Here is a 25847-nt window from a genome sequence, read left to right on the forward strand (position 1 = left end):
CAGACTAGCAGATGGACAGATGGATGGACAAGCAAAAGTACAGACAGCTGGGCATACAGACAGCCCCGGGGACCCACAGGGTGAGAGGAGAGGGCAGATCCCTGCAAGCTGGTCCTCTGACCTCCACAAGCACACACACTAAATAGGTAAGTGTAATGTTTTGCTTTTGTTTTAAGACAGGCTCTCACCATGTAGCCCTAGCTGGCCTGGAACTCAGTACATAGACCAAGCTGGCCTTGAATTCATATATGCCTGCATCTGCTTCCCAAGTCCCAAGATGTGAGCCACTATACCCAGCTTAATTTTTAAAATTTTAAGGAAGACAGAAGAACAAGTCATAAGTATAGACAGATGGGCTGTGTAACTGCAGGCACGCAGAAGCAAATGGGCAAGATATGAAAATACAAACAAAGATGAGACACACAGGTGTGAGAAACGAAGGACCAGCCCCATCAGACAGTCCAAAGACGGACTTTCAGGGAAACTGGGCCAGATGTGGCTCACTGACAGACAGTGCAGCAGCGTATAGGTGGACAGCGGGACAGAGTCGGGGGCTCACTTGCAGGTGCGCTCGCGGCCACCAGCGTAGCAGTCGAAGTTGTCATAGAGGCAGGCTGGAGAGCTGCAGGCGGGGTCACACCGGCTGTTGTTGAAGAGGCGCCAGCACTGCAGTGCCTCACACTGCCGCCAGGGGTCGTCCACGCTCAGCGAGCAGTCGCCGCCGTCCCAGCCACAGCCCGGGCTGTTGCATTCGCGATCGCAGTTCTGGTCCCCTCGCTTGGCCTGACAGGCGGCTCTCGGGCACCGTGGCTCCTCGGGGACCTCAGGAGCTGTGGAAGGGGTCTCGCAACGCGGGCCAGTCCAGCCCGGCGCGCATACACAGCGGAAGAAAGGGACGATCTGTACCGGCAGGCATGAGCCCCCATGCAGACACGGGGCAGCTGCGCAGCTGGCGTTAGTTGCTCCAGAGGGCGACGCCCTAGAGACCCGGCAGAAGGGCCCGGACAGCCCGGGAGGACAAGCACAGCGCGGCCCGCGAGCGGTCTGCTGGCATGGGATACCCACCGGGCACTTCAGCTCTCGGCAGGAGCGCGCCACCCTCTCACAACGCAGGCCCCAGAACGGCTAGTGAGAGAACCAAAAGAGGAAAATTGGTAGTGAGAAGAAAAGAAACAGGAGGTGAAAAGAGAGAAGAGTGAGGGTCGAGACTTGAGAAATGATGACACCCCACCCCCACCCGCGTCTCCCCATCCAGCGACCTCCCCTTTCCTCTAAAGACCTGACTTTGAAGATAAGCCCCGCCTTCCCCAGGAGGCCACATGGCCAAGCCACGGCTTCACTAAGTTACACTCCAAACCATAATTCAGCATCTCTCAGAACCCCTTTGCCTTCCCCTTTTCCCTTACAGACATACCCATCCCCAAGGGCCTCCATCCCTGCCACGCACACCTACCTGGACACAGTGACAGGTGAAGGTCAGCCCACCTCCAGGGCCTGAGCTGGGACGGCACTGGCCTCCATGCTGACATGGCTGGGATTCACAAGGGGACAGGGCAGTCTGACATCGAGGCCCTAGACAAGCAGATGCCGGAGGTTCAACCACAATGGCAGACCCACAGTCAGGTTCCTGGCCGGTCTATCTGCCATACTTACCTGTGAAGCCGGGATGGCAGAGGCAGCGGAAGTGCCCACCTGGATCTTGTAGGCAGTCACGGGTGTGTGCTGCGTGGCAGGCACCTGGGCGGCACTCATTGATGTCTGCCTCACAGTGCAGACCCGTGTATCCCGGGGGACAGTTACAGCGGAAGCCACCCACCAGGTCCACACAGGTGCCATTGTGTAGGCACCGGAGGCCCGAGTCCAAGGATGATGAGCCTGGGCCACAGTCATCCTCATTGATCTCACAGAGCACTCCTGGGGGATGGGACAGTGGTCAGTCAAGTCTAGAGACTGCCTCTTCTCCTGTCCCCCAACCCTGGCCTTGACATACCGAGTGTGCCAGGGGGACAGGAACAGAGATATCGGGCCACAAGGTCAATACAGGAGCCTCCATGCTGGCAGGGCTGGGAGGCACACTCATCCACATCGTCCTCACAGCTGTCACCAGAATAGCCGGCAGGACACTGGAGTGGGGCAAGAAAGGGATTCACTCAGGCCTAGGGGACACAGACATGCCCAGGCATACCTGTGGACATGGAACCCCAGCACAAAAGGACATAGACATCCAATATGCAGCCAACATAGAGGGCAGCCTTACTCATTACAGGGAAACACACTGTCCTTGTAATTTTTTTCTCAACTTGAACTAAACCTAGACCTATCTGGGAAGAGGGAATCTCCCTTGAGAAATTGCCTCCTTCAGATTGGCCTGAGAATAGCTGTGGGTATATATATTCTTGACTGCTTGATGTGGAGGGGCCCAGCCCACTCTGGGTGATCCCATCCCCAGGCAGGTGAGCCTGAGCTATAGAAGAAAGGTAGCCGAGCAATCCAAAGGAAGCTAGCCAGTACGCAGCATTCCTCTGTGGTCTCTGCAGCCTCCTGCCTCAGGCTCCCACCCCGGCTTCCCTCAGTGATGGACTGAGGGACTATGAGTTGAAGTAAACCCCCCCTCCCTCGGGTTGCTTTGGGTCAGAGTGAGACTGGGGAGGCCACCAGCACAGCCGGTACACAGAAACAGGCAAGGGAAAGACCCATCTAGACACAGACACTGGCAAGTCCCTCAGGCCCACAGAGACACAGAACTGGAGACAGAAACTCACACAAATGTGCCCAAATCCATCCACAAAGACATGAGGGTTAGGAGCTGAAGAGATGGCTCAGTGAGCAAGAGCACGTGCTGTACAACCAGGGGGACCTGAGTTCAAATCCCCAGCACCCACTTAAAAAGCTACCAGCCTAACTTCAGGTTCAGGGAGAGAAACTCAAGGGAATAAAGCAGTGGTAGAGGGGACACTGATGTCTTCCTCTGGCCTCCGAGCACACTCCTGTGTGCACCCAGTGCACACACACAGACATACACCCATAAGAAAGGAAAAAAGACTGCTAAGTCTGGTTGCACACTTCTCTAGTCTCAGCACTCAGGAGGCAGAGGCAGGTAGATCGCTAATAGTTCAAGGCCAACCAGAGCTACACAGCGAGACTCTGTCGAAGAGGAGGAGGAGGAGGAGGAGGAGGAGGAGACGACAAGACATGCAGCCAGGTGTGGTGGTGAATGCTTTAATCCAGCACTCGAGAGCCAGAGGCAGATGAATCTCTAGGAGCCGGAGTATAGATGACTTACTTACCTCCATACATGAAGCATCCCTGTTCCCCCACCTCAGAAAGAGACATGCCCACACCAGGGAAAAGAAACACACCCAAGCACGATTAGCTTCTCTTCCCTCTCCCTGGGGTGCACACTTACCTCACACACATAGCCCCCCATGTAACCACGGCAGGTGCCCCCATGGTGGCAGGGCTGGGCTGTGCAGGGGTCCACTTCCTGCTCACAGTGACTCCCGGTGCGGCCCTCTGGACATACACAGTAGTGGGAGTGGTCCTTGTCTACACACTGTCCACCTGCCTGACACAGCTGCTCCGACAGCACCCCTGAGAAGCGGAGAGCAGCCTCAGGCCATGCACCCTTCCCTCTTCTGGGCCACATCACACACATCCAGCATCCCTGCCGGCATCAATCCCTAGTGCCTCACCCACAATCCAGAGGGCGGTCAGGCAACTTGTCAACTGGCCTGGTCTCTTTCCATAACGCCCAACTTTGATACCCCTACCGGCTCAGTCACACACACACACACACACACACACACACACACACACACACACACACAGCATCCCAGCTTGTCTCCCACGACAGACACCATCACCATCCTGGCCAGCTATTCCACAGTCACACACACACACACACACACACACACACACACACACACACACACGGAACCACACACCTCGTTAGACCCGCATGCTGTGTGGCACCGTCACACTCCCTTCAGCCCCACACGCCCACCGCGTGCTGCCCCTCACCCATCTGGGCTGCAGCCTCCTTGCAGGGTAGACTCTGTATGTCACACAGGCGGCCACTCCATCCAGGGGGACAAAGGCAGTAGGCCCCAGTCTGGACACAGCGACCCCCATTCTGGCAGGGTGACTGGCTGCACCAGTCCACCAGATTCTGCAAAAGAACCCCTCAAGGTCAGCGCTGGGAGAGACCCCAGAAACAAGGCGGGCTTCTCCCTCCAGGATGCCCCACAGGCCCCAGCTGGTTTCCGGACTCTTCCCCAGGACCTCAGACACCACCCACCTGACAGTGACTCCCAGTGAAGCCCTCCCGGCAGGTGCACTGAAACCCCGGGTGGGTGGGGCTGCAGATGCCCCCATGCAGACAGGGCCGGGAGAGGCAGGGGTCAGCCTCATATTGGCAGTGGGTGCCTTTGTAGCCCGGGCGACAGAGACAGCTGAAGGAGTTCACGCCGTCCACACAGGTCCCTCCGTTGAAGCAGGAACTAGAAAGCAGGACAAGGGGATCAAGTTCCACCACCTTGAAGGCCAGCCTGACCCTCCTAGAACTAAGTGCTTCCCAACGTCCGGTCCTCACTGTCCTCAACAAGCTATAGCTCTGTAGAGATCCCATCTGGTCCCTTCACCTATGGATCCTGCTCCAGTCTGGGCCTCGCAAGGGCTGGAGTCTGTGACTTCCACACAGCCTTGCCCTTTCTTGGACATATGCCACCATCACCAGAGCCCTCAGACAGATGCCAGGCCCAGGGAGCCCTCTCTGGTCTGCATTCTGTCACAGGGCCCTGAGTGTCCAGCCCACGCCCCACCCACCTGGGGCTGCAGTCCGGCAGGTCATTCTCACAGTGGAAGCCTCCGTAGCCAGGTGGACAGGTACAGGTGAAGGAGGCCACGTGGTCAGTACAGGTGCCAGGGCCACAGGGGCTGCTCAGACACTCATCCACGTCCAGGGCACAGGTAGGGCCAGCAAAGCCAGTGAGGCAGGAGCAGGAAAAGGAGCCCACGCCGTCCTGGCAGGAACCGCCATTGAGGCACGGGTCTGCAGTGAGCAGGAAGGAAGCCTGGTCATTCCCTATGGCCATGTCAGCCTGGCCTGACCCAGCCACACTTCACACAGGAAGAAGCCAGATTCAATCTAGAGGGGGGACGCTCCTTTTGTTTGTTTGCTTGTCTTTGAACCAGGGTCTTACTACGTAGCCGTGACAGGTCTGGAGTTCAATATGTAGAACGGGCTGGCCTCGAACCCAGAGATGAGCCTACATTCTGCCTCGTGAGTGTTGAAATTAAAGGCGTGCACCACCACCACACATAGTCCAGAGGGACACTCCTGATCAGAGATCAAAGTTTGCCCCTTTTGTGGTTAAAGCCTCTTCCTACAAGTTGTCCTTGGGCCCCCACATGAACACTCTAGCACACATGTGCAATGTACACACAAGTAAATAAATGCAAAAGCAAATGTTAAATCCCCTTTGGAGGAGATGGAGAAGGGGAAGAGTGGAGGTGGGGGTAGGGACTGGAAAAAATTAATTAATGAATAAAAATAAAATTTAAAAACTCCCCTTTGAGCTATAAAGCTGGCCCTACCTATCCTGAAATTCAGACTCTGTTGTGGACTATTCCTTCACACTGTATGAAGATGTGTCACTGTGACTGGTTTAATAAAGAGCTAAATGGCCACTAGCTAGGCAGGAAGAGGTTAGGTGGGACTTCTGGGGACAGAGAGCTCTGGGAAGAAGAATGGAGAGGTCGCCAGCCAGACACAGAGGAGGCAGCATGGGCAGTACAGAGTAAAGGTAACTGAGCCACGTAAAAGAACTTAGATTAAGAGACCTGGGTTAAGTTATAAGAACTAGTTAGGAACAAGCCTAAGCTAAGGCCAATCTTTCATAATTAATAAGTCTCCATGTCACTTTTTGTGAGTGGTAGCCCAAAGAAAAATCCACATACAAGAATCTGCAGGTTTGCTGGGCAATGGTGGCACACGCCTTTAATCCCAGCACTCGGGAGGCAGAGGCAGGCGGATCTCTGTGAGTTCAAGGCCAGCCTGGTCTACAGAGTGAGTTCCAGGCCAGGTACCAAAACTACACAGAGAAACCCTGTCTCGAAAAAAAAAAGAATCTTCAGGTTCAACCAGCAGATGAGAAAGAGTGAAAACCAGAGCTCACATGAGGACTGCACACACACTTTCTTCTCCTTACTCCCTAAGCAACAGAGTGTAACAAGCACGTGCGTGGTATCTACATTGTGCTTGCTACTTTAAGCTGTGTAGAGGGTCCGGGAAGGGGTTCGGCTGGGGAAGGTGCCTGTCACCCATGACTGACTACCTGAGTTCAATTCCTGAAATTCACATGATAGAAGGAAATAACCAACCCCTCCAAATTGTTCTCTGGCCTCAACACGTGCAATGTAGCAAGTGTGTGCACGAACACACAAACACAAACACACACACACACACACACACACACATGCCATACACACAATAATAAGATTTAAATTAAAAATTAAGCCTAAATTAGTAAGACATGGGCTGACACCTGCCACCAAGCCTGACATCCTGAGTCGTAGCCCTAGGTCCCTGGAGGTGGAAGGACAGAATCCCCAAAAACTGTCCTCTGACCTCTACATGTGGCACACATACACACAATAAGTCAATGTAGAAATTTTTAAATAAAAAGTAAGGTACCCAGAGATGATTTAAAGTCTCTGGGAGGATATGCAGAGGCTATTTGCAAATATTAAGCCATTTTAAAACAAGAGACTTGAGCACCCATGGAGTCTGGTATCCAGTCTCAGAGCACCAAGGGACACGTGTCCTGTTACTACCTGCTCGGATTGGTGAGCTCAGCACAGACCTTGGTGACTAGGGTAGCCACTACTAGCCACAGGAGACTAATGGGCCCTTGACATTCCTGCTAGTCCAAATTAAAAAAAAAAAAAAAAAAAAAGCTGCAAATGTAAAATACATTTAGCAGAATTCAAATTTTTGAAAGCCTATACGTGGAAATGAAAATATTTTCTTGTTTGTTTGTTTTTTGTTTTTTTTTTTTTTTTTTTTTTGGTTCCTCTGTGTAGCCCTGGCTGCCCTAGAACTCACTCTGTAGACCAGGTTGGCCTCAAACTCAGAGATCCGCCTGCCTCTGCCTCCCCGAGTGTTGGAATTAAAGGCGTGCGCCACCACCGCCCGGCCATGTGATTTTTTTATCATTACTTTGTGCGTGCGTGCGTGCGTGCGTGCGTGCGTGCGTGCGTGCGTGCGTGTGTGTACATGTGGTATTTGTGTAGAGAGCAGAGGACAACTGGTAGGACTGAACTCGGGTCATCAGGCTTGGAGGCAAGCCCCTTTAACTGCAGAGTCATCTCAGCAGCCCAGTGCTGCAGGCGGAACGAAGGCCCTCGTGCGTGGGGAGGGTGACAGAGCTGTGAGGACACAGCAACACTGTGCCAGGCACATATATGGCTTGGCGGGTGGGTTCCCTGGGGAAGCGCCCCCATAGCTCCCTGCACTTACTGGGGGCACAGTCGTCAATGTCCTGATCACAGAAAGGGCCAGTGTATCCCCCATGGCAGATGCACCTGAAGCTCCCAGGAAGGTTGGTGCAGGTGCCATGGGGGCCGCAGGGTGAAGCACTGGCACACTCATCCACATCCTGCTGGCATCGTGAGCCTGGAGGGGAGAAGGGAAGTAGTTACGGTTAGAGGAGTAAGGTGGGGTGTGAGGGTGCCTGCAGCTCAAGAACCTGCAGGCTGAGGCAGGAAAAGGCAAAGGCAAGCAATTGCCCCTGGGTGTTTGGCACACGCCACTCCTGAACTATGTTCTGCCTTATCTCTGCAGCTGGTGAACATACACCCTTCAAAGACTTGTCATCAAACCTCAAGCATCCCAGCATCCTCAGCCCCACGTGGCTCCCTCTTATCCTGAGCTGACTCACGTGGGCTGTGAATGTCTAGATCCAGCTGTCTTTGCCCAGAATGAAGGACCTTCAAAGGCAGAGCAGGGGCGGGTCTGCTTTGGGCTTCCCAGCATCACCCAACATGAAGTGAGGAGCAGGAAAAGGAGGTAGAGAGAGAGGAGGAGGAAGAAGAGAGGAGGTGGGAGGGGAGGAGGAGGAAAAGGAGAGGAGGAGGACTTTGGTGTACCTTGCCAGCCGGGGGGACAGGAACAGACAGTCGGCTGGCCAGGGTCAGACTCACAATGGCCTCCATGCTCACAAAGGCTTGGAGTGCAGGGGGACAGCACCTCACACTGGCGGCCTGCAGGGAACCAGCAGGGTTTAGATCGTCTTCGAAGACTCATTGCTCCCATCTCCCCCAGCCATGGAGTCCCACCCTGATATCCAGAAAGACAGAAAGAGAGAGAAAGGAAAGAAGAAAAGAAAAGGCAGAAGGGGCTGGAGGGATGGCTCAGCTGTTAAGAGCACCTGATGCCCAGTCATGGGGACCAGAGCTCAGACCCCAGCACCTATATAACAAACGCTAACCCCAGCGGCAAGTCAGAAGGAAACAGGATGATCACAGGGACTCACTGGCATCAGCCTATCCAAGAAAGCACAACCCCCAGGTTCAGGGAGAGACCGTGCCTCCGAGGAAGGGTAGAGAGTGGCAGAGGATGACCCCTACGCCCTCTTCTGGTTCTGGCCTCCACGCACAGGCACGTGCGCATAGAGACACATGGGGGGGACGGGGGCAACTAAACAAAGCTTTAAAGAGAGTAGAAAGGAAACGTGAGAAACGAGGGTATCAGGGACCCTGAGGAGGAAGGTGATGACACACACCCTGGAATCCAGGGGGACAGGTGCAGTGGAAGCCTAGTCCATCACTGGTGCAGGTACCACCAGCCTGGCAGGGCTGGGACTCACAGGCATCTGGAGCCAGGCTCTGGCTGCAGCGGGGGCCACTCCAACCGGGCTCACACACACAGCGGAACCTGGTGGGGGAGGCAGTCAGGGGTGGCAGGCGACCAGAGACAGCAGAAGAGAGGAGTCAGGAGTTGGGGAAGGGCCTCACCCGCCAGAGGCGTCATGGCAGACTCCGTGGCTGCAGGGCTTGTGGGCACAAGGATGACTCGCAGGCAGGCAGAGAGGAGGCAGGGAGCCCGGCGGACAGAGGCAACGGAATCCATTTTCCCCGTCCACACAGGAGCCGCCCTCTCCACACGGGCTGGACGCACACTCGTTGATCTCCACATTGCAGAGGGGCCCTGGGAAGCACACAGGCAACTTCGTTCCAGAACAAAGAGAGAGGTGCCGACTGAGGGGAAGGGAACACCTTGTTCTACACCACACAGCTGTGTCCCCATGTGAGGAGGCCCTCATTCTGCTGATGGGGGTGACAACCCCCAAACCAGTGAGTGAGCAAGCTCAGGATACGACAAGGCAGGTGTGCGCTCCCGCTCTCTGCTCTCTCTCTCTCTCTCTCTCTCTCTCTCTCTCTCTCTCTCTCTCTCCCTTTCTCTCTCTCTGCCAGCCTCTCTTCCTCCCTCTCTCTCTCCATCTCTCCTTTCTCTTTCTGCTTTTTAAAAAGCTTATCATTTATTTAATTTGTTTATTTAATGTGAGTGCTTGTATGTTATGTTGGTGCAGCATGGTGTGTGCCCCGTGCCCATGAGAACCAGCAGAGGGGGTTGGATTCCTGGAACTGGGGTTACAAGCAGTTGTGAAACACACTGAACACAGAGAGATAAAACTGGTGCCTACATGGAGCCTTCTACATTCTAGGGTCTTTGCTACAGGAAGGTACTCCTGCAAGCTACCAAAGGAGAAACATGAACACTAGCCCAGGCACGAACCCTCTGATCTACAAATGGTGTCCCGCCTCCAAGACAGGCTAGTGCAACGGCGGCGTGAAGCTTACGGGAATAACCAACCGATATCTGATTTGACTGAAGGCTCACTCAAGATGAAGCCCATACCCGACATTTGCTTCAGCAGCCAAGAACCTGAGGCTAGGTAGCCCTGGGGCCTAAGATAAAACCAAATGCTACTAGTCTTAAGAGTAAAAAAAAAAAAAAGTAGTGATAAAATGACTGCTAATGACATTCTGCTGTCCTCATAGATCAGTGCCTTGCTCAGGCATCATCAGAGGAGCTTCCCCCTGCAGCAGTTTCCAGTCTGGTGTTTCTGTGGGATTCCTGAGTGTGTGGATGAGTGGGTCTCTGATTCTTCTTATTGTTGTTGTGTTGTTGTTGTTGTTGTTGTTGTTGTTTTGGTTTTTTTGAGACAGGGTTTCTCTGTGTAGCCCTGGCTGTCCTGAAACTCAATCTGTAGACCAGGCTGGCCTTGAACTCACAGAGCTCCTCCTGCTGGGATTAAAGGCGTGCGCCACCACTACCAGGTGGGTCTCTGATTCTTGTGTCTTCTCTTGAGCTCTTTTCCTTCTGGATCTGTTTTGTCCAATTCCAATGTGTTGGTTTTTGTTTTATCTTATTTTATTTTATTACATTTTTATTTTATATTAAAAAACAAAACCAAGCAGTTATGAGCTACCCATGTGGGTGCCGGGAACTGAACCCCAGTTCTCTGCAAGTGCAGAAACTGCAGAGCCAGCTCTCCAGCACTCTGTGTTGTTTTATTGTGAAACATGATTTTTCGGTGTAGCCCTGGCTGGCCGAGTGCTCACTGATGCTCAGGCTAGCCTCGAACCTGTACCAACCCTCCTGCCTTTGCCTCCGAGTATTAAGGTTACAGGCATACATCACCATGTCTGGCCTTGGATAATCATGTGTGTGTGTGTGTGTGTGTGTGTGTGTGTGTGTGTGTGCGCGCGTGTGCACGCAAATAAAGGGAGGAATGGTTCACTGGGGGGAGGGAAATGCTTGCCACCAAGACTGACGGCCTGAGTTGGGTCCCTGGGACCTATATGGTAGGAGAGAACTGAACTTCACACATACACACAAAATAAAATGTAATTTTTAAAAAATAAAGGTGTGTGTGTGGAAACCCACCCAAAAGAGACTTGGAGCTTAATCCCTATCCTTCAAGGCCCTCCCCGCTCCATGGCAGCCACCTGCCCACCTGTGAAGCCAGGCTGACAGATGCAATCGTAGCGGTTGATGCCGTCATGGCAGACTCCAAAGGTACAGGGGTTGCTGGCGCAATCATCAATGTTGACTTCGCAGTTCACACCTGCAGGGAGGGGAATACGGCAGGGAGTAGCCGCTATTGGCAAGTACTACTCCCAAACCCCTCACGGACACCCCCCCACACCCGTATACTATCCCTGTCACAGCCCAGCCCCAGACCCCACCTGTGGTTCCGGGAGGACAGCGGCAGAGGTACTTGTCCACCAAGTCTAGACATTTGCCCCCGTAGCGGCAGGGCTGGCTGCGGCACTCATCCACCTGGCTCTCGCAGCGTGTGCCCGTGTAGCCCGGGGCACACGCACACGAGAAGCTAGCAATGCCATCGACACAGCGCCCATGGTGGCAGGGGTCCGGAGAGCAGTCGTCCACATTTCGCTCACAGAGAGTGCCCTCAAAGCCTGCAAGAACAAGAGGTTAGGGTCTGCCCCATGGCTCGTCTTGGCCCAATTCTAGCTCAGCTCTCAGGCCCCACCCCTTCTCCCTTCCATTCCACCCTCCAAGCTCCGCCCCTTTCACTTTAAATCCCACTTCTAGCCGCACCCTGAATCCTGCCAAGAACCCTGCCTACCTCCATCGTCAGCGCCACACCCCAGCTGTCACTGGCCCTGCCCTGGCCTCGCTGAAACCCTCCTCTGAGGCTGTCCCCAGTTCCGCTATCGGTCCTTGACGGCCGTCAGCCCACCAGCCCACCTTGAGGTTCTTGCCACAGTCTCACGGTCCACCCTCACCCTCTGCACAGCGACACTCATAGCCATCGGGCTGGTCCACACACTTGGCACCATTCCGGCAAGGAGTGCTTGCACATTCATCCACGTCCAGCTGACACATGGACCCACTGAATCCTGGGAGTAAGTAGTGGATGAAAGGCGACATTCATCGTCAAAGCAGGCACCCTGCCTTATTTGAGTAGGAAAACCCCTTTGGTTTGTTTTAAATTAATTTCAAGGTAGTCAAGGCCAGGGACTTGCCAGCCAAGCCTGACCACCTGAGCTCAATTCCCAAGAATAGTGGAAGGAGAGAACCCACATACACAAAAAAAGCAATTAATTAAGTAATTACTTTCTTTTTAAATTTCAGTGTTGACATAACCTGACATGCCAGGCTCTCTGTGCCAGGTCCTCACCTGAGGGGCAGGTGCAGCTGAAGCCATTGACTCGATCCTTGCAGACACCACCATTGACACATGGACTGCTCTGACATTCATCGATGTCCACCTCACAGTAGGTCCCCGTGAAGCCTGGGAGGGGACAGGATGGGGCACTGGAAGTTCCCTGAGCTCAGGGGGTCTTTTTCACCTTAGTTTCAGGGCTCTGGTTTTGTTGTTGTTTTTGTTCAGCTAGGTTCCTGCTATGTACCGTGAGCTGGCCTCAAACTGATGATCCTCCTGCTTCAGCAGCCCAAATGCTGGGATTACAGGCATGCACGACCACATTCAAACTTAGATTTAGATTCAAACAAGCTGAGCCCTCACCCAGCTGTGGTTTCACATGGACCAAGGTTGATGAAGCTCCCCCTTCAATAACATCTGGCAAAATTCTGCTCTGGCCCTGCACCTGCCTGATCCAGGGTCACAAGGTTTCATCCTAAAGACACAGAACTCTCCCTCTCTCGAGCCAGGAAGCTTTAAACCCAGTTTGGGGCCAGCAAGATGGTTTAACAGAGGACACTTGCTGCCAAGCTACAAGGCGTGGAACCCTCATGGTAGAAGGAGAACTGATTCTTGAAAGTTGCTATCCAATCTCCACACTCACACCACGCCATGAACTCATCAATGCGTGCACACACACACACACACACACACACACACACACACACACACACATGAATGTAAACTTTCAAAGAAATATTGTTACCAGGCACAGTGGCACATGCCTTTAAATCCAATATTTGGGAAGCAGAGGCAGGTGGACCTCTGTGAGTTCAAGGCCAGCCTGGTGAGTTCCAGACAGGGTCTCACTATGTAGCCCTGGCTGGTCTGCAATTCTCTATGTACTGAAAGTGTGTGTCACCACAGCTGGCTTAAAATTTTAGTTTGTTTGTTTGTTTGGTTGGTTGGTTGGTTGGTTTTGTTTATTTGTGTGTGTGTGTGTGTGTGTGTGTGTGTGTGTGTGTGTGTGTGTGTGTGTCACACACATGGGTATCCTCAGAGGCCAGAAGAGGGTGGTATATCCCTTGGAGCTAGAACTACAAGCAGTTGTGAACTGCCCCATATGGGTGCTGGGAACCAAACTCGGTCCTCTAGAAAACCAGGAATTACTGTTAACCACTAAGCTACCTCTCTAGTCCCTTTTTATTTTATTTTATTTGAGACAGGGTCTCACCTCATTATCCTAGCCATCCCAGAACTTACCATGTGGACCAGGCTGCCTCTGCCTCACAAGTGTTGGGATTGCAGGCAAGTGTCTCCATGCCCAGCATATTTTTTTCTTAATTAATAAAAATGAACCCAGTTTCACCCTGGCTTTTCTTGCCCAGGCTCCAGCCTTCAGGACCCACCCAAGCCACACCCACCACCCACCTGCCATGCAGATGCAGGTGAACTGGCCAATTCGGTCAAGACACGTGGCCTGGTTGCGACAGGGCCCAGACAGACACTCATTGACATCCGTCTCACATCGAGGTCCAGTGTAGCCACGGCCGCATTGACACAGGAATGAGCCCTGTGTGTTCACACACCGGCCCAAATGTTCGCAGGGATTGGCACCTGCGGAATGAGGGTACAGCCAGGATGGGCATGGCCAACCATAGCTCCACCTTTCCCCTGATTTCAGACTCATTTCCAGAAGGTGCCCCTCTCACCAATGGAGCACTCGTCCACATCCTGGTCACACGCCCCTCCGGTGAAGCCGGGTGGACAGGTGCAGATGGCCCGGCCGCTCACAGGGTTTGTGTCACAGATAGCATCCTCATGGCAGGGATTGCTGACACAGGCATCATCCAGATGACACAAGAGGCCTGAGAAAAGGTAAGCCAAGATCAAGAGCTGGTCCCCAGGTCTACCCAAAGTCCACACATGCCTAGCATTTGAGGAAGAAGTTTGGTTCTAGGGATGGAACACCAGGACCCTGCGCATACAAAGCATGAATGATGCCACTGAGCTACACTCCCAGCTCCTTGCTTTTGGTTTATTATTACTTTTTTAATTAATTTACTTATCTGGGGGGGGGTTTGCAAATGTCATAGTACATGTATAGAGGTCAGAGGACAACCTGGGGGAGTGGATACTCCCCTTCTACCCTGTGGGTCCCAGTGATGGAATTTAGATCGCTAGACTTATTCAGCAAGCACCTTTAACCCTCTGAGTGTCCATCTGGCCCATCTCGATTGCTTCCTCTTGTTACTGTTGTGTTTGTTTGTTTATTTGTTTTTTGAGGCAGAGTTTCTCTGTGTAGCCCTGGCTATCCTGGAACTCAATTTGTAGACTAGGCTGGCCTGGAACTCACAGAGATCCACCTGCCTCTGCTTCCCAAGTGCTGGGATTAAAGGCGTGCGCCACCACCGCCTGGATGCCTCCTATTTCATGCTTATATTAACCACCAGTGTACTTAGTATCTGTTCTTTTTAAGCCATTTATTATGAAAAAAATCGAGATACACAGAATATGTTTCACATGTGGAGCACTTGGTTCACTATTATTTATCTATTAACCTGTTTCTTCTAAACTATTTGAAAATAACTTGGAAATGTTTTACAAACAAGTCACTAAGGGCTGGAGAGATGGCTCAGCAGCTAAGAGCACTAGCAGCTCTTCCGGAAGACCTAGTTTTGATTCCCAGCACCCATATAGAAGCTCACAACCATCTGTAACTCCAGTGCCAGGGGATCTGATTAATTCTTCTGGCCTCTAAGCATACCAGTCATGCATGTGGGACCAGACATACATGCAGCCAAAACACACATGTAAAATAAACTTTTTTGGCGGGGAGAGGGAGTTTGAGACAGGGTTTCTGTATGTAACAGCCTTGGCTGTCCTGGAACTCACTTTGTAGACCAGGCTGGCCTCGAACTCACAGAGATCTACTGCTGGGATTAAAGGTGTGTGCCACCATTCCCAGCTATCCAAGTGCCCCTCTTAACACGTTCTCTGACCCTTCTAACTTCCCTATGTCCTGCCTCTTTCCCAGTCAGACCTCTCAGGAGTTCTCCCATTCCAATAGCATCTGCCTTGGGCTGTGTACCAGCATCCTCACAGGACAGAGGCTCAACCTTCCTCCCAAATCCAGTCTCCAGCATCCCCTTCCCTCCCTGCTTCCCTCCTCCCTCCTCCCCTCCCTCATCTCTGCTGTCTTTCTTCATGCTAAGGATTGAACCCAGGGCCTGGTGCACTCTAAGCACACGCTCTACTGGTAAGCGACACTCCGGCCCCATCACAATCGTTCTAACACCCAAATCAGAATCTGTCTTCCCCTTCCATTCTGAAGCCATCAATGGCATCCTGTTGCCCACAAAGAAAATGGCCACTCACCTGTCTTGCCCATGGGGCAGGCACAATAGAACGAGGCTACACGGTCATGGCAGGTAGCCCCGTGGAAGCACACGGCTGTGGCACAGTCATCGATGTTCTGACTGCAGCTCTCGCCCGTCCAGCCGTTGACGCACACACAGCTGTGGCCACCCAGCAGGTTGAAGCAGGTGCCCCCATTGTGGCAGGCATTGGGCTGCAGCTGACACTCATCCACATCCTCTGTGCAGAACTGGCCTAGGGCACAAAGATGTACTGGTCTAGGCTTCTCCTGTGTGCCCACCCGATGTCAGCCCCAGCTCCCGGCAGCCCTGGTGCCCACCTGTCCACTCAGGAGGGCACTGGCAGTTGTAAGTGTTGACACCGTCCACGCACGTTCCCCCATTGAGGCACCGATGTCCAGGACAGTCATCCACGTTGACTTCGCAGTTCTGGCCCTCGAAGCCTAGTGGGGAAGGACAAGGTAAGGACGGTCACTAGGAGGCTAGCCTACTGTCCCCAGCTGCCTCCCCTGGTACCCCTTACTCACCAGGAAGGCAAGCACAGTCATAGGTGGTATCACTACTCTGCCTACAGGTGCCACCGTTCCGACATGGGGAAGGGGCACAGGGCACCGTAGGGTTCTCACACAGCAGCCCTGTGTAGCCAAGTGGGCACAGGCAGCGGAAGGAGCCAGGAGTGTTGAGGCAGGTACCGCCGTGGCGGCAGGGCCCACCCGCTCGGCACTCATCTACGTCACCCCGGCAGCTGCGACCCTGGTAGCCCGGCGGACAGGAACAGACGAAGCGGCCGTCCGACCCCACTGAGCAGCGGGCACCGTGCGCGCAGGGGCTGCTGAGGCAGGGGTCTGGCAGGGAGCAGTCTGGGCCTGGAAGAACCAGGAGAGGGTGAGCTTGGGACTGACCACATCTTAACCTAACTCGGGCTCTCATCCAAGCCCACCCCTTCACCTCGGAAGCCACGGGGACAACGACAGGAGAACCGGGCAGTGCCCGCCACCACCGAACTCTGGCAGACGCCACGCCCAGCACAGGGGCCTGAGTGGCAAGGATCTTCCAGCTGGCACCGCTCACCCACCCAGCCTGGCAGGCACCTGTGGGAAGAAGAGACGTGTGGTGGGCACAATATAAAGCATGGTGATCCCCGACGGATAACACAAGACGCACTCATCCAAGAGCACACTTGCCAAACAAACTGTAAGACACATCCATTTGGTCTTTCTTCTTATTTTACATAGGGTTTCACTACATACTCCTGGCTAGCCTGGAGCCCACAGGAATTTATTTGCCTCTGCCTCTACCTCTAGATCGCTAGGTTTAAGGTGAGTCCCACCAGTCTCGGCCACACTCTTTTATTCTGACAACAAATATTATCAAATATTGCCTACTACAAACTAAAACATGGCAGCAAACAAAATAAAAATGATTCTTACCCTCTTGGTCCTCATAGCTAGGTCAGGCAAAGAGAACAAGTAACAAATTAATATGAAACATGCCAGCAACAGCTTGTATAAGCCACAAGGGCTTGAGAAGGACATGGTACCCACACCCACCCCCCCACCCAAAGACATGCCCATGTCCCAGAAGTTGTGACTATCATCTTTTTTTTTCCTTTTTAAAGAGATGGTCCAGGCAAGGTGGCTCATACTTATAAACCTGGCACTCAGCAGGTGGATCAGGAGTTTAAAGGAGCCTTAGCCACATAGCAAGTTTGAAGCCAGTCTTGACTACATGAGACCCTGTCTCAAAACAAATACACATATTTTAAAACAAATACTGAGAGGGCTGGGAATATAGCTCAGTGGTACTGCACTTGCCTAGGATACACAAAGCTCTGGGTTCAGTCCCCAGCACAAGAAAAAAGAAGGAAGGAAAAAGAATTTTTGCCAATATGATTATGAAGGATTTTAAGATGAATTCACCCTGGATTATCCAAGCCATTCCAAATGTCTTTTTTAAAATGATTTATTTATTTTACTTTTGTATGGATGAGTTTTTTTCCTGCATGTATGTATGTGCATAATGTCCATGCCTGCTACCCGTGGAGGTCTGAAGAGGGCAGTGACATTGAGGATAGTTGTGAGCCACCATATGGGTTCCAGGAACCAAACCCAGGTCCTCTGAAAGAGCAATAAGTGCTCTTAACTGCGGAGCCATTTTTCCAGCCCCTATTCATTTATTTTTAATTATGTGTATACATGTGTGGCTGCGTGTGGGCATGTGTGCAGTGTCCTCAGAGGCCAGAAGAGGTCATCGGAACCCCTGAGGCTGGAGTTACAGGTGGGTAACCATCCGAGCACTGGGAATCAAACTTGGGGGTCTCTGCAAAAGCAGTATGTGCTCTAAACCACTGAGTTATTTCACCAGCCTGGACATACAGTATCTTTAGAAGAGAAAGGTTGGAATGGGGCTCAATGGTAGAGCTCTTGCTGGCTTGTGCAGAGCCCTGGGTTCCATTCCCAGGACACAAGAGAAAGAAGTCAGGGCAGCAAGAGAAAGGAAGGAGAGAGACTGAGATAGAAAATGATTGATTTAGGAGAGAGAGAGAGAGAGAGAGAGAGAGAGAGAGAGAGAGAGAGAAGAAGAAGAAGAAGAAGAGGAGGAGGAGGAGGAGGAGGAGGAGGAGGAGGAGGGAGAGAAAGAGAGAGAGAGAGAGAGAGAGAGAGAGAGAGAGAGAGAGAGAGAGAGAGAGAGAGAGAGAGAGAGAGAGAGAGGTCATGTACAGACAAAGGCAGAGGATAAGGTGAGGCAGCCATAAGCCAAGGACTGCCTGAGCCAACCAGAAGCTGGAAGGCACAGTAAGGGATTCTCCCCTCTGAGCGCCTGTAGGGAAAGCCAGTGCTGGCAACGCCTTCATTTCTCACTTCCGGCCTCCAAGATTTTTCCAGAGTACATTTTTGTTGTTTTAAGCCACCCTGTTTGTGGTAATCTGCTACAGCAACCACAGGAAAGGGTAATGGAATGAGGGGGTGTTACATTTTCACACACTGAAGAAGGTAAAAAGGGTGAGCCAAAGGGTGATGTGGGGAAGGGCCCTCCAGGTAGTGGGAACAACCGACGAAAAGCCTAAGACTCCAGGAGACTGGCACACCCAGAAGGGCCCAGAAACCACACAGATGCATACAACTGGCCACACTGGCCTGGCAAACACCGACACCAAGCCACAGCCTCCCACGCGTATGTGGGAAACTCTCACTCACATGGGCAGGCGGAAGATAGCCACAAACCCTCAACTCCTTTCTCCCAAGCGCACACAACCCTCCTCCCACGGATCGGGCGGGGCTTCTCATAGACCCCTCAGCCCTCATGCTGGAAGGGGGACCTGCAGCTTGCAGCCCCTTCCCCAAACCCACCAAGGTAGTCCTGAGTGTAAGAAAATAAGAATTGAAGACAAAGCTTTCAGCCTTCCCAGGGACAGGGGTGAGGAAGGCTAAGGAGGGTGAATGGAGGAGTCAAAAGGTCCTGGCTCTGCTATGACACAACCTTCGACACCCCTACCCCGACCCTCCTCTCCTCTACCCTACCCTTCCGGCTCCCTGAGCGGATCCCCTAGCTCCGTCTGGTCCCAAACGCCAAGACAGGACTCAAAGCGGATGACTCACTTCTTAGCGTCACCTTACAATATCCCCCACCCAATTCCGTTCCCAGCTAAACCCCTGCAGGGGTGTGGGTGGCGTTGGAAACTCGGAGGTGATGCTCTCAGCCCCCTTCGCCTAAGACCCGCACAGCGGCGGCGGCGGCGCCCCAGGAGGGGGCGCTGCGTGCAGGGCGCCGGGGACTGCGGGTACCACAGCCAGGCTGGGCGCGGCCCCCTCCCTGCGCCGCGGGCGGGTTCCCACGCTCTGCGCCCCGCGCCCCCGCCGACCGGTCGGGCCGGTTCCAGCCCCGGCCCCGCGCCCCGCCCCGCGGCCTGAGCTTTGGGGGAGACGTGGAGGGGGGGGAGCACGGCTTCCAAGGAGGAAACTGACCGACCGGCAAGGCAGACAAGGAACAAGCGAAGTAGAGTTTCGGAGCCTACTTGGGGGGTGGGGAGGTGGGGGAGATGGGGGGTAATCGGTGGAAGAAAGTGACATTTGGGGGACAGGAGGATTTGAGAAATTAAAGGAGAGGCTTGGGGGATGAAGGGGATGTAGGGATCTACTCGGGAGCCTGAGCGGGCTCCACTCCGCGCGATCCGGACTCCCGGAGGCCGAGTGAGCCGGTGATTCACCTGTCGAGGGGCGGGGCGGCCTCGGGCGTATTCACCTGTCGGCAGTAGTCCAGGCATGTAGTTCCACTGCGCAGGCGCCCGGCCGGTGTCTCAACCTTCCTTCCAAGTGACTCCTTCCAAGTAAGGACACACTCCCAGCTCCTCCAACTTAAACCCCCACCCTCCCAGCTCCACCAACTTAAACCCCCACCCTCAGGATGCCCTTCGGCCAGTAGCCCCAAAATGAAGCTAAATGGGGTTCCAGCCACTTGAGTTCATCTGCCACTGTACGTCAAAGAGGGTTCTTCTGTATGGAAAGTCATCCTGGTCCCACCTAGCTTGAGGCTGACCCACTGGCTAGGCCACACGGTACTGAGTAAATGAACATTTATGAACTAATTAATAGTTGCTGATGGACTGCTGTCGCTATTAAGGAGAAAACAAGCCCAATAAGGCCACAAACCTTGAGGTCCATCCCCAAAAACCCAGGCTAGGCAAGCACTCACCACTGAACACCTCCAGCCCTCAAAGAGTTTCAAAAGTCTCTCTCATTTTTAAATATATTTTTATTACATTAGTGTGTGTGTGTGTGTGTGTGTGTGTGTGTGTGTGCACGTGGAGGTCAGAACAACTTGTAGAAGTTGGTTCTCTCCTTCCACCTCGTAGGTCCCCAGGATTTAACTCAGGTTACCAAAGTCTGGCAGCAAGCTCCGTTACCTACTTGAGCTAGCCTGCTGGGCGCCCTACCTTTAAACACAAAACCAAAACATTTTTGAGACAGCCTCGCTCTGTGGCATAAGCAGGCATGGAACTCAATATGTAGTGCAAGCTGACCTCCAACTAAAGGCAATCCTCCTGCTTCTGCTGGGAAAAACAAGTGTAAACCACCCAGTTAAAGGTTCTTTTCGAATCTTCACAATGCCATTACAGATCCGAAGTGGCTCAGAAGGTTCTCAGCACTGGCTACAGATGCCCAGAGCTCAGAGCTCTGTCCGCCTCTACTCAGCTCTTTCCCAGCCCCGGCTCTTCTTCCCCAACCCTCTGCATTTCCTCGTATTATTGAACAAATAATTCTTGAACTCCTTCACAGCCATATGCCAGGGGAGGCATTCCTAGTTCACAGATGCAGTGGGGCACAGAACAGAGAAGTGACTGACCTAAGGTCACACAAACCAGAAAACAGTCCAACAGGACTCTAGCGTAGGCAGCCGGTGTGGCTCCTAAGTCCTCAGATATGGGAGGGTATGGATGTCCTCATGGCTGTCAAGCTACTGCCATTGGCCTTGGGAATCAATTTTCCGGTCCAGAACACTGTGACTTAATGGGTTTAAGTCTCAGCCACTTAGCAACATGATGTGGGATTTGAACCCAGGCCAGAGGGACTTCAGAGCCTCCGCTCTTAACTCTGTCTGATTCCCAACAGGGAAACACAAGAGGTTACCCAAGCCACACACATGGAGGAAGTGATAGCAGCATCCCCCAGGAGACTCGGAGGCAGGGGGAGAGGACAGATTCCCTCCCATGCAGGGCCCGCCCACTGATGGCGCCGGGCCAGACACTCACAGGCAGGCAGCCTCCCGGGAGGGCTGCTGGGTGCACCGACCTCCATTTGCACACGGGCTTCCGTCCAGGCAAGGGGGAGCTGTGTAGGGGCAAAAGAAGGTGGGGAGGTCAGACAGGCCCCCAGAACCCCACACTGGAAGGACAGACCCTCCTCTCCTGTCTGCCAGGCGACAGCTGCACAGGGCTGGAGGGTGTCTGTGGGTACTGAGAGGCCCCCCATCTACAGTTCCCATGGCCCCCCGCCCCAGTCCCAGCTGTTGGGGCCGCAGCTGTCCCTGCCAGCTCAAGCCCTGGGAACCACAAGGCAGGGGTGGGAAGGAGGAGGAGTTGACTTGTGCCAGATGTGGGGGCTCAGGAAGTTGCCCAAACTAACATGTCCATACTGGAGAAGGGCTACAGCGTAGGAAATGAGCATGCTGGGTGTGAAGGAGGGTCTGCATCTGCAAGCCCTTGTCCTGGGATAAGGGATGAGGTGAGGAAGGGTGGGCCGCTGGGTCCACCCTCCACTAACGTTGGGGTATCTACTCCAGCCAGGCAAGCCTGCTGGCTCTTGAAAGAGTAGGCAGAGCACGCACCCAGGACCAACTGGTGACGGCAGTAGAGAGGTGGCTGTGGGTAGGGTGTGTAGTAGAAGGGAGAGGCACCGGGTGCAAGACATGTGCTACCCTGTCCAGTGTCCCCATCCCTCAGGGCTGTGTCCCTCTCGGGTGTATCAGTCTTGCCAGCTGGGTGAGAGGTGTGGCCAGGTCTGAGCTAGTGGAGAATTATGTGCTCAGGCAGGTGTGGGGCTCTGTGGAAGTGTGTTCCTTGGAGAGAGCAGGAATGGGGGGGGGGCTGAGAAACAGGGACAGACAGACACTGAAAGGAGAGAGATTCAGAGCCACCTATTCATTTCTGTGACGTCGCACTGGAAACTGTGTGATGGGAGACATGACGATGTGTGCCCTGTGTGTGTGTGTGTGTGTGTGTGTGTGTGTGTGTGTGTGTGTGCTGTGCACGCATGCTTGTGAGTTTGTGTGACAGTCTGTGGAGACTTGAGAGCATTAGGCCACTGGGTGGCTAATAGTGAAAATGCATGTGCATGTTACCGTGCTGATACCTGTGAACAGCACAGCCAAGCACTCCATGTGCACACAAGCACACAAGCTGCACGTGCCGTGCATCCACCTATATGAACAGCAGTATTCAAGCATACAACTGTGTGGCCACGGGTGTGTCTGTATGGGCCATGTATTGGCACCTCTCAGTATGACCTTGACTATGAATGCATACCGAGTCTTGGTATGGCTATGCATGTGTGATCATACTTGACCTTGTATGAATGCACATTAGCATATGAACAGTGAACACGTAGGTGTGTCTTGTGTGTGCCAAGTGTGCATCCGTGGGTGTCATGAACCTGCGCACATGCACATTTGCATCTCTCTATGTGTGACAGGCCATGAGTCTGCGCCGGCCCCGCGGGGGCGGTGGCTCCTGCCTGGTCCTGCCTAGATGAGCCCAAAGGCTACGCTGGGGATGCAGGCCCCTCTCTGCAACTCTCACCGGGCCCAAGTCCCACCGTGGGCTCCCTAGAACTCCCGGCCCAGGCCACCGGTTTGTGCCCCTCCCCCGCTGATCAGGCCTCCCGGGGCGGGGATGGGGGCGCCCCCTCAGTCCCCGCTCTGGCCCTCCGTGGGTCCCGCTTTGTCTGGCAAAGAAAGCGCGAGGCCGGCCGGGGGGAGGGGGTGTCTAGACGGCGCAGCCATTGTCCCGAGCGGGGGAGGGGAGTAAGGATTGGAGGAGAAGGGGAGGGGGCCCCTGGGCCGGCTGGGGAGGGGCTCCGGCCACAGGGAGGGGGCCCAGAAGCCGGAGAGGAGCACGTGGGCCTCGCCCCTTCTCCTCCCGGCGCAGAGGCGGGGTACCGAGGCTGTGGGATCCTAGCAGCCAGAAGAGGGAGCGGGCGGCACGCGGGGGGGAGGGGGCGAGGGCGCCGCTAGGGCTTCAGCTCCGGCTCCTCGCGCTCCAGCCCCAGGTCTTGCAGCTATCCGGCCTGAGAAGTTTTCTCCCAGTTCAGAGCTCCCAGAACTTCGCGCCCCCTCTTCGCCCCCCCCCCCAACCACCACCACCACTCCCGGCCCTCCCGGGATGGGGGGAGCCTTTTGTGCAAGGGGTCTTAGGCCTTGGGGGTCTTGGAGCCCCCACCGTAACCTTCCCAGGGCTCCAGGCAGAAGTAGGATGGAGTGAGCCTGGAACTTTTGAGACACCTCGCCTCCAAATTTCAGCCCCAGATTCCCACATCCGAGTGCCCAGTCTCGGACTCCTGGCTCATTCAAGGATCTTGATTCCTCGGGCCTCTAGGACCTTGCCTTCCCATCACGAATCCCTGTGCGCCCCATGACGGGCATACAGCCTCCAGCTCCTGCACCTCTGCCCCAGCTCTAGTCCTGGGCTCTCAGGTCCCCTAAGTCCCAAACTTAGGGGGTTTTGTGCTTCCACGCCCCTGCAGCCCCAGTCCCACCCTCCACGTCCCTGATCCCTCACCTGCAGCCCCCGGCCCCGCTAGCAGCAACAGCAGGGGCAGCGCCCGCATGGGCGGTGGTGGCGGTGGCAGGGCCATCAAGCGACGACGGCGGCGGCGGCCCCGGGCCCCCGGCCCCATGGCGGCCGCGACCCTCCCTCCTCCCTCCTCCCTCCTCCCTCTTTCCCAGGGCTCCGGGCGCGTCCCCGGCCAGCCTCCGCGCCGCCAACTTCGCCGAAGTGAGGCTGCCAGGCCGCCCCGCCCCCAACCCTGGGCGGCTCGCCCCGCCCCGGGGCTGGCCCCGACCGCCCCCGCCCCCTGCCCGGCCTCCTGGGGTCCGACCCTCAACCCGCCGAGCCTGGGAGCAGCGGACCTTGGTACGCTCCAGTCGGCCAAGAGAGATGCGGGCCTAACCGGCGTGACAGGACAGCATCCAGCTCATGAGCATGCCCATCCCCATCCTCCAGTACACAGCCAAAGCCAGGGCACACATACACAGCCAGGACACAAACGCAGACACCCTCGACTCCAAACCTTCCCAACCTAGGTCCAGAGAAGCAAGCCCGTCCAGAAGTTTCATGGGGACACTAAACATCAACTAGCTCAAAACTCGTGCCCAACTATACCATAAACCAGGGCGGCATTTACAATCTTGCCAGGAGTCGCATGCACGTGAGTCTCATGTGCCTGTGGTCAGCTCTCCCAGGAAGCAGCCTCCTTTCTCCCATGTGTGCTGATCACAAAATCTACCTAAGGGGGAAAGGTGCCAATCTTGAAGACCTGAGTTCAATTCCTGGGACTCCCGTGGTAGAATGAAAGGACGAACACACACAAATTGTCTTCCGACGCCACATGCACCCTGAGGCACACGCACCCTAAACACTCACTGTGCGTACACGCGCGTGTGCGCTCTCTCTCTCTCTCTCTCTCTCTCTCTCTCTCTCTCTCTCTCTCTCAATAATATATAAATATATAAAGCGCTTTAAATGTCCACACCAGCCCCTAGCACACCCGCATCCTACATGGTTTCACCATGCGGCCCATTTTTTTCTTTCCTTTTTTACTCTTTTAGTTTTTGAGACAGGGTTTCTCTGTGTAGCCCAGGCTGCCCTGGAACTCGCTTTGTAAACCAGGCTGGCCTTGAACTCACAGAGATCAGCCTACCTCAGCCTCCCCAGTGCTGAGGTTAAAGGCACCACCATGCCTGGGAGGCCTGTCTTTTCATTGCCATTAACTGAGTTTTACAGTACCAGTTGACCTGCTAAGGGTTCTGCCAGCCCCTCTGTTGAAGGCTGAGAATGGAAACTATAGAGGTCCTATGCTCTGTCCCCAGAGAGTCTCAAGAGCGGGAGGGGGAAAGTGACACTGAGAGCCACAGGCTGGGCCAGAGGACCCACAGAATCTTGGAAGGACATACACCACACCCGTGTGGAAGAAGGAAAAAACCAGCTCCCACAAGTTGTCCTCTGACCTCCACAAGTGGAACACATCCCCCCATCACCACCAGATAACAATAAATAAATGTATTTTTTTTTTATTGGGCAGGGTTTCTTTTTTAAAATTTTTTATTTATTTTTTAATGTTCTTTTAAATTTATTCTTTGTGTCTTTCACATCATGCATCTCCATCCAATTCATTTTCCCATCACTTCGTATCCACCCTCTGCTCTTGTAACCTCCCCACAAAATAAAATGAAATAAAACTTAAGAGAAAGAAAAAAAGAAAAATCAGTCTCATCGTGGAAGCTGCAGTGTGACACAGTGAGTCACACAGTGAACCCTTTTGTCCATGTATCTTCACTTGCAAGTGTTCATTGCAAAGAGGTCTGGTCTGAGGCCTCTGGCTTCTGCTACACTCTCAATGCTGGGTCCTCACTGGGACTCCTCCTGGTTTTCCTGTTGTTGCCCTTTGTGGTGGAGATCCTGAAGCTTTGGGTCTGCAGGACCGGTCCCTTCATGTGCTCCAGCAGATCACAGATGGGGTGGACGCTGGGGTGGGCCAACTCTGGTTCTGGACCTGGGTAGTTGCAGGGTTGGTCAGCCCGC

At 54.1% G+C, this 25847-nt stretch overlaps 1 protein-coding gene across 1 annotated transcript in view; it reads right to left on the reverse strand.

Moving 5' to 3' along the window:
* Notch3 (notch receptor 3) overlaps positions 1 to 23978 on the reverse strand; it is a 44904-nt gene extending 20926 nt beyond the window's left edge. Inside the window, exons 1-24 of the mRNA XM_006991270.4 lie at positions 23826 to 23978; positions 21303 to 21381; positions 16502 to 16644; positions 16081 to 16419; positions 15874 to 15996; positions 15555 to 15788; positions 13889 to 14044; positions 13608 to 13793; positions 12213 to 12326; positions 11818 to 11931; positions 11254 to 11487; positions 11022 to 11132; positions 9016 to 9208; positions 8784 to 8935; positions 8149 to 8262; positions 7520 to 7675; positions 4825 to 5050; positions 4298 to 4499; positions 4021 to 4168; positions 3407 to 3591; positions 1991 to 2123; positions 1654 to 1914; positions 1454 to 1572; positions 560 to 1125 (exon numbers count right to left, since the gene is read on the reverse strand). Of these exons, the coding sequence (XP_006991332.2) occupies positions 560 to 1125; positions 1454 to 1572; positions 1654 to 1914; positions 1991 to 2123; positions 3407 to 3591; positions 4021 to 4168; positions 4298 to 4499; positions 4825 to 5050; positions 7520 to 7675; positions 8149 to 8262; positions 8784 to 8935; positions 9016 to 9208; positions 11022 to 11132; positions 11254 to 11487; positions 11818 to 11931; positions 12213 to 12326; positions 13608 to 13793; positions 13889 to 14044; positions 15555 to 15788; positions 15874 to 15996; positions 16081 to 16419; positions 16502 to 16644; positions 21303 to 21381; positions 23826 to 23943 (4406 nt within the window). The 5' untranslated portion in view covers positions 23944 to 23978. The remainder of the gene's footprint in view (positions 1 to 559; positions 1126 to 1453; positions 1573 to 1653; positions 1915 to 1990; positions 2124 to 3406; positions 3592 to 4020; positions 4169 to 4297; positions 4500 to 4824; positions 5051 to 7519; positions 7676 to 8148; positions 8263 to 8783; positions 8936 to 9015; positions 9209 to 11021; positions 11133 to 11253; positions 11488 to 11817; positions 11932 to 12212; positions 12327 to 13607; positions 13794 to 13888; positions 14045 to 15554; positions 15789 to 15873; positions 15997 to 16080; positions 16420 to 16501; positions 16645 to 21302; positions 21382 to 23825) is intronic.
* Between the last annotated feature and the right edge of the window lie 1869 nt (positions 23979 to 25847).

The sequence above is a fragment of the Peromyscus maniculatus genome, chromosome 22 (genome assembly GCF_049852395.1).
Source record: "Peromyscus maniculatus bairdii isolate BWxNUB_F1_BW_parent chromosome 22, HU_Pman_BW_mat_3.1, whole genome shotgun sequence".
In the NCBI taxonomy this organism is placed as follows: domain Eukaryota; kingdom Metazoa; phylum Chordata; class Mammalia; order Rodentia; family Cricetidae; genus Peromyscus; species Peromyscus maniculatus.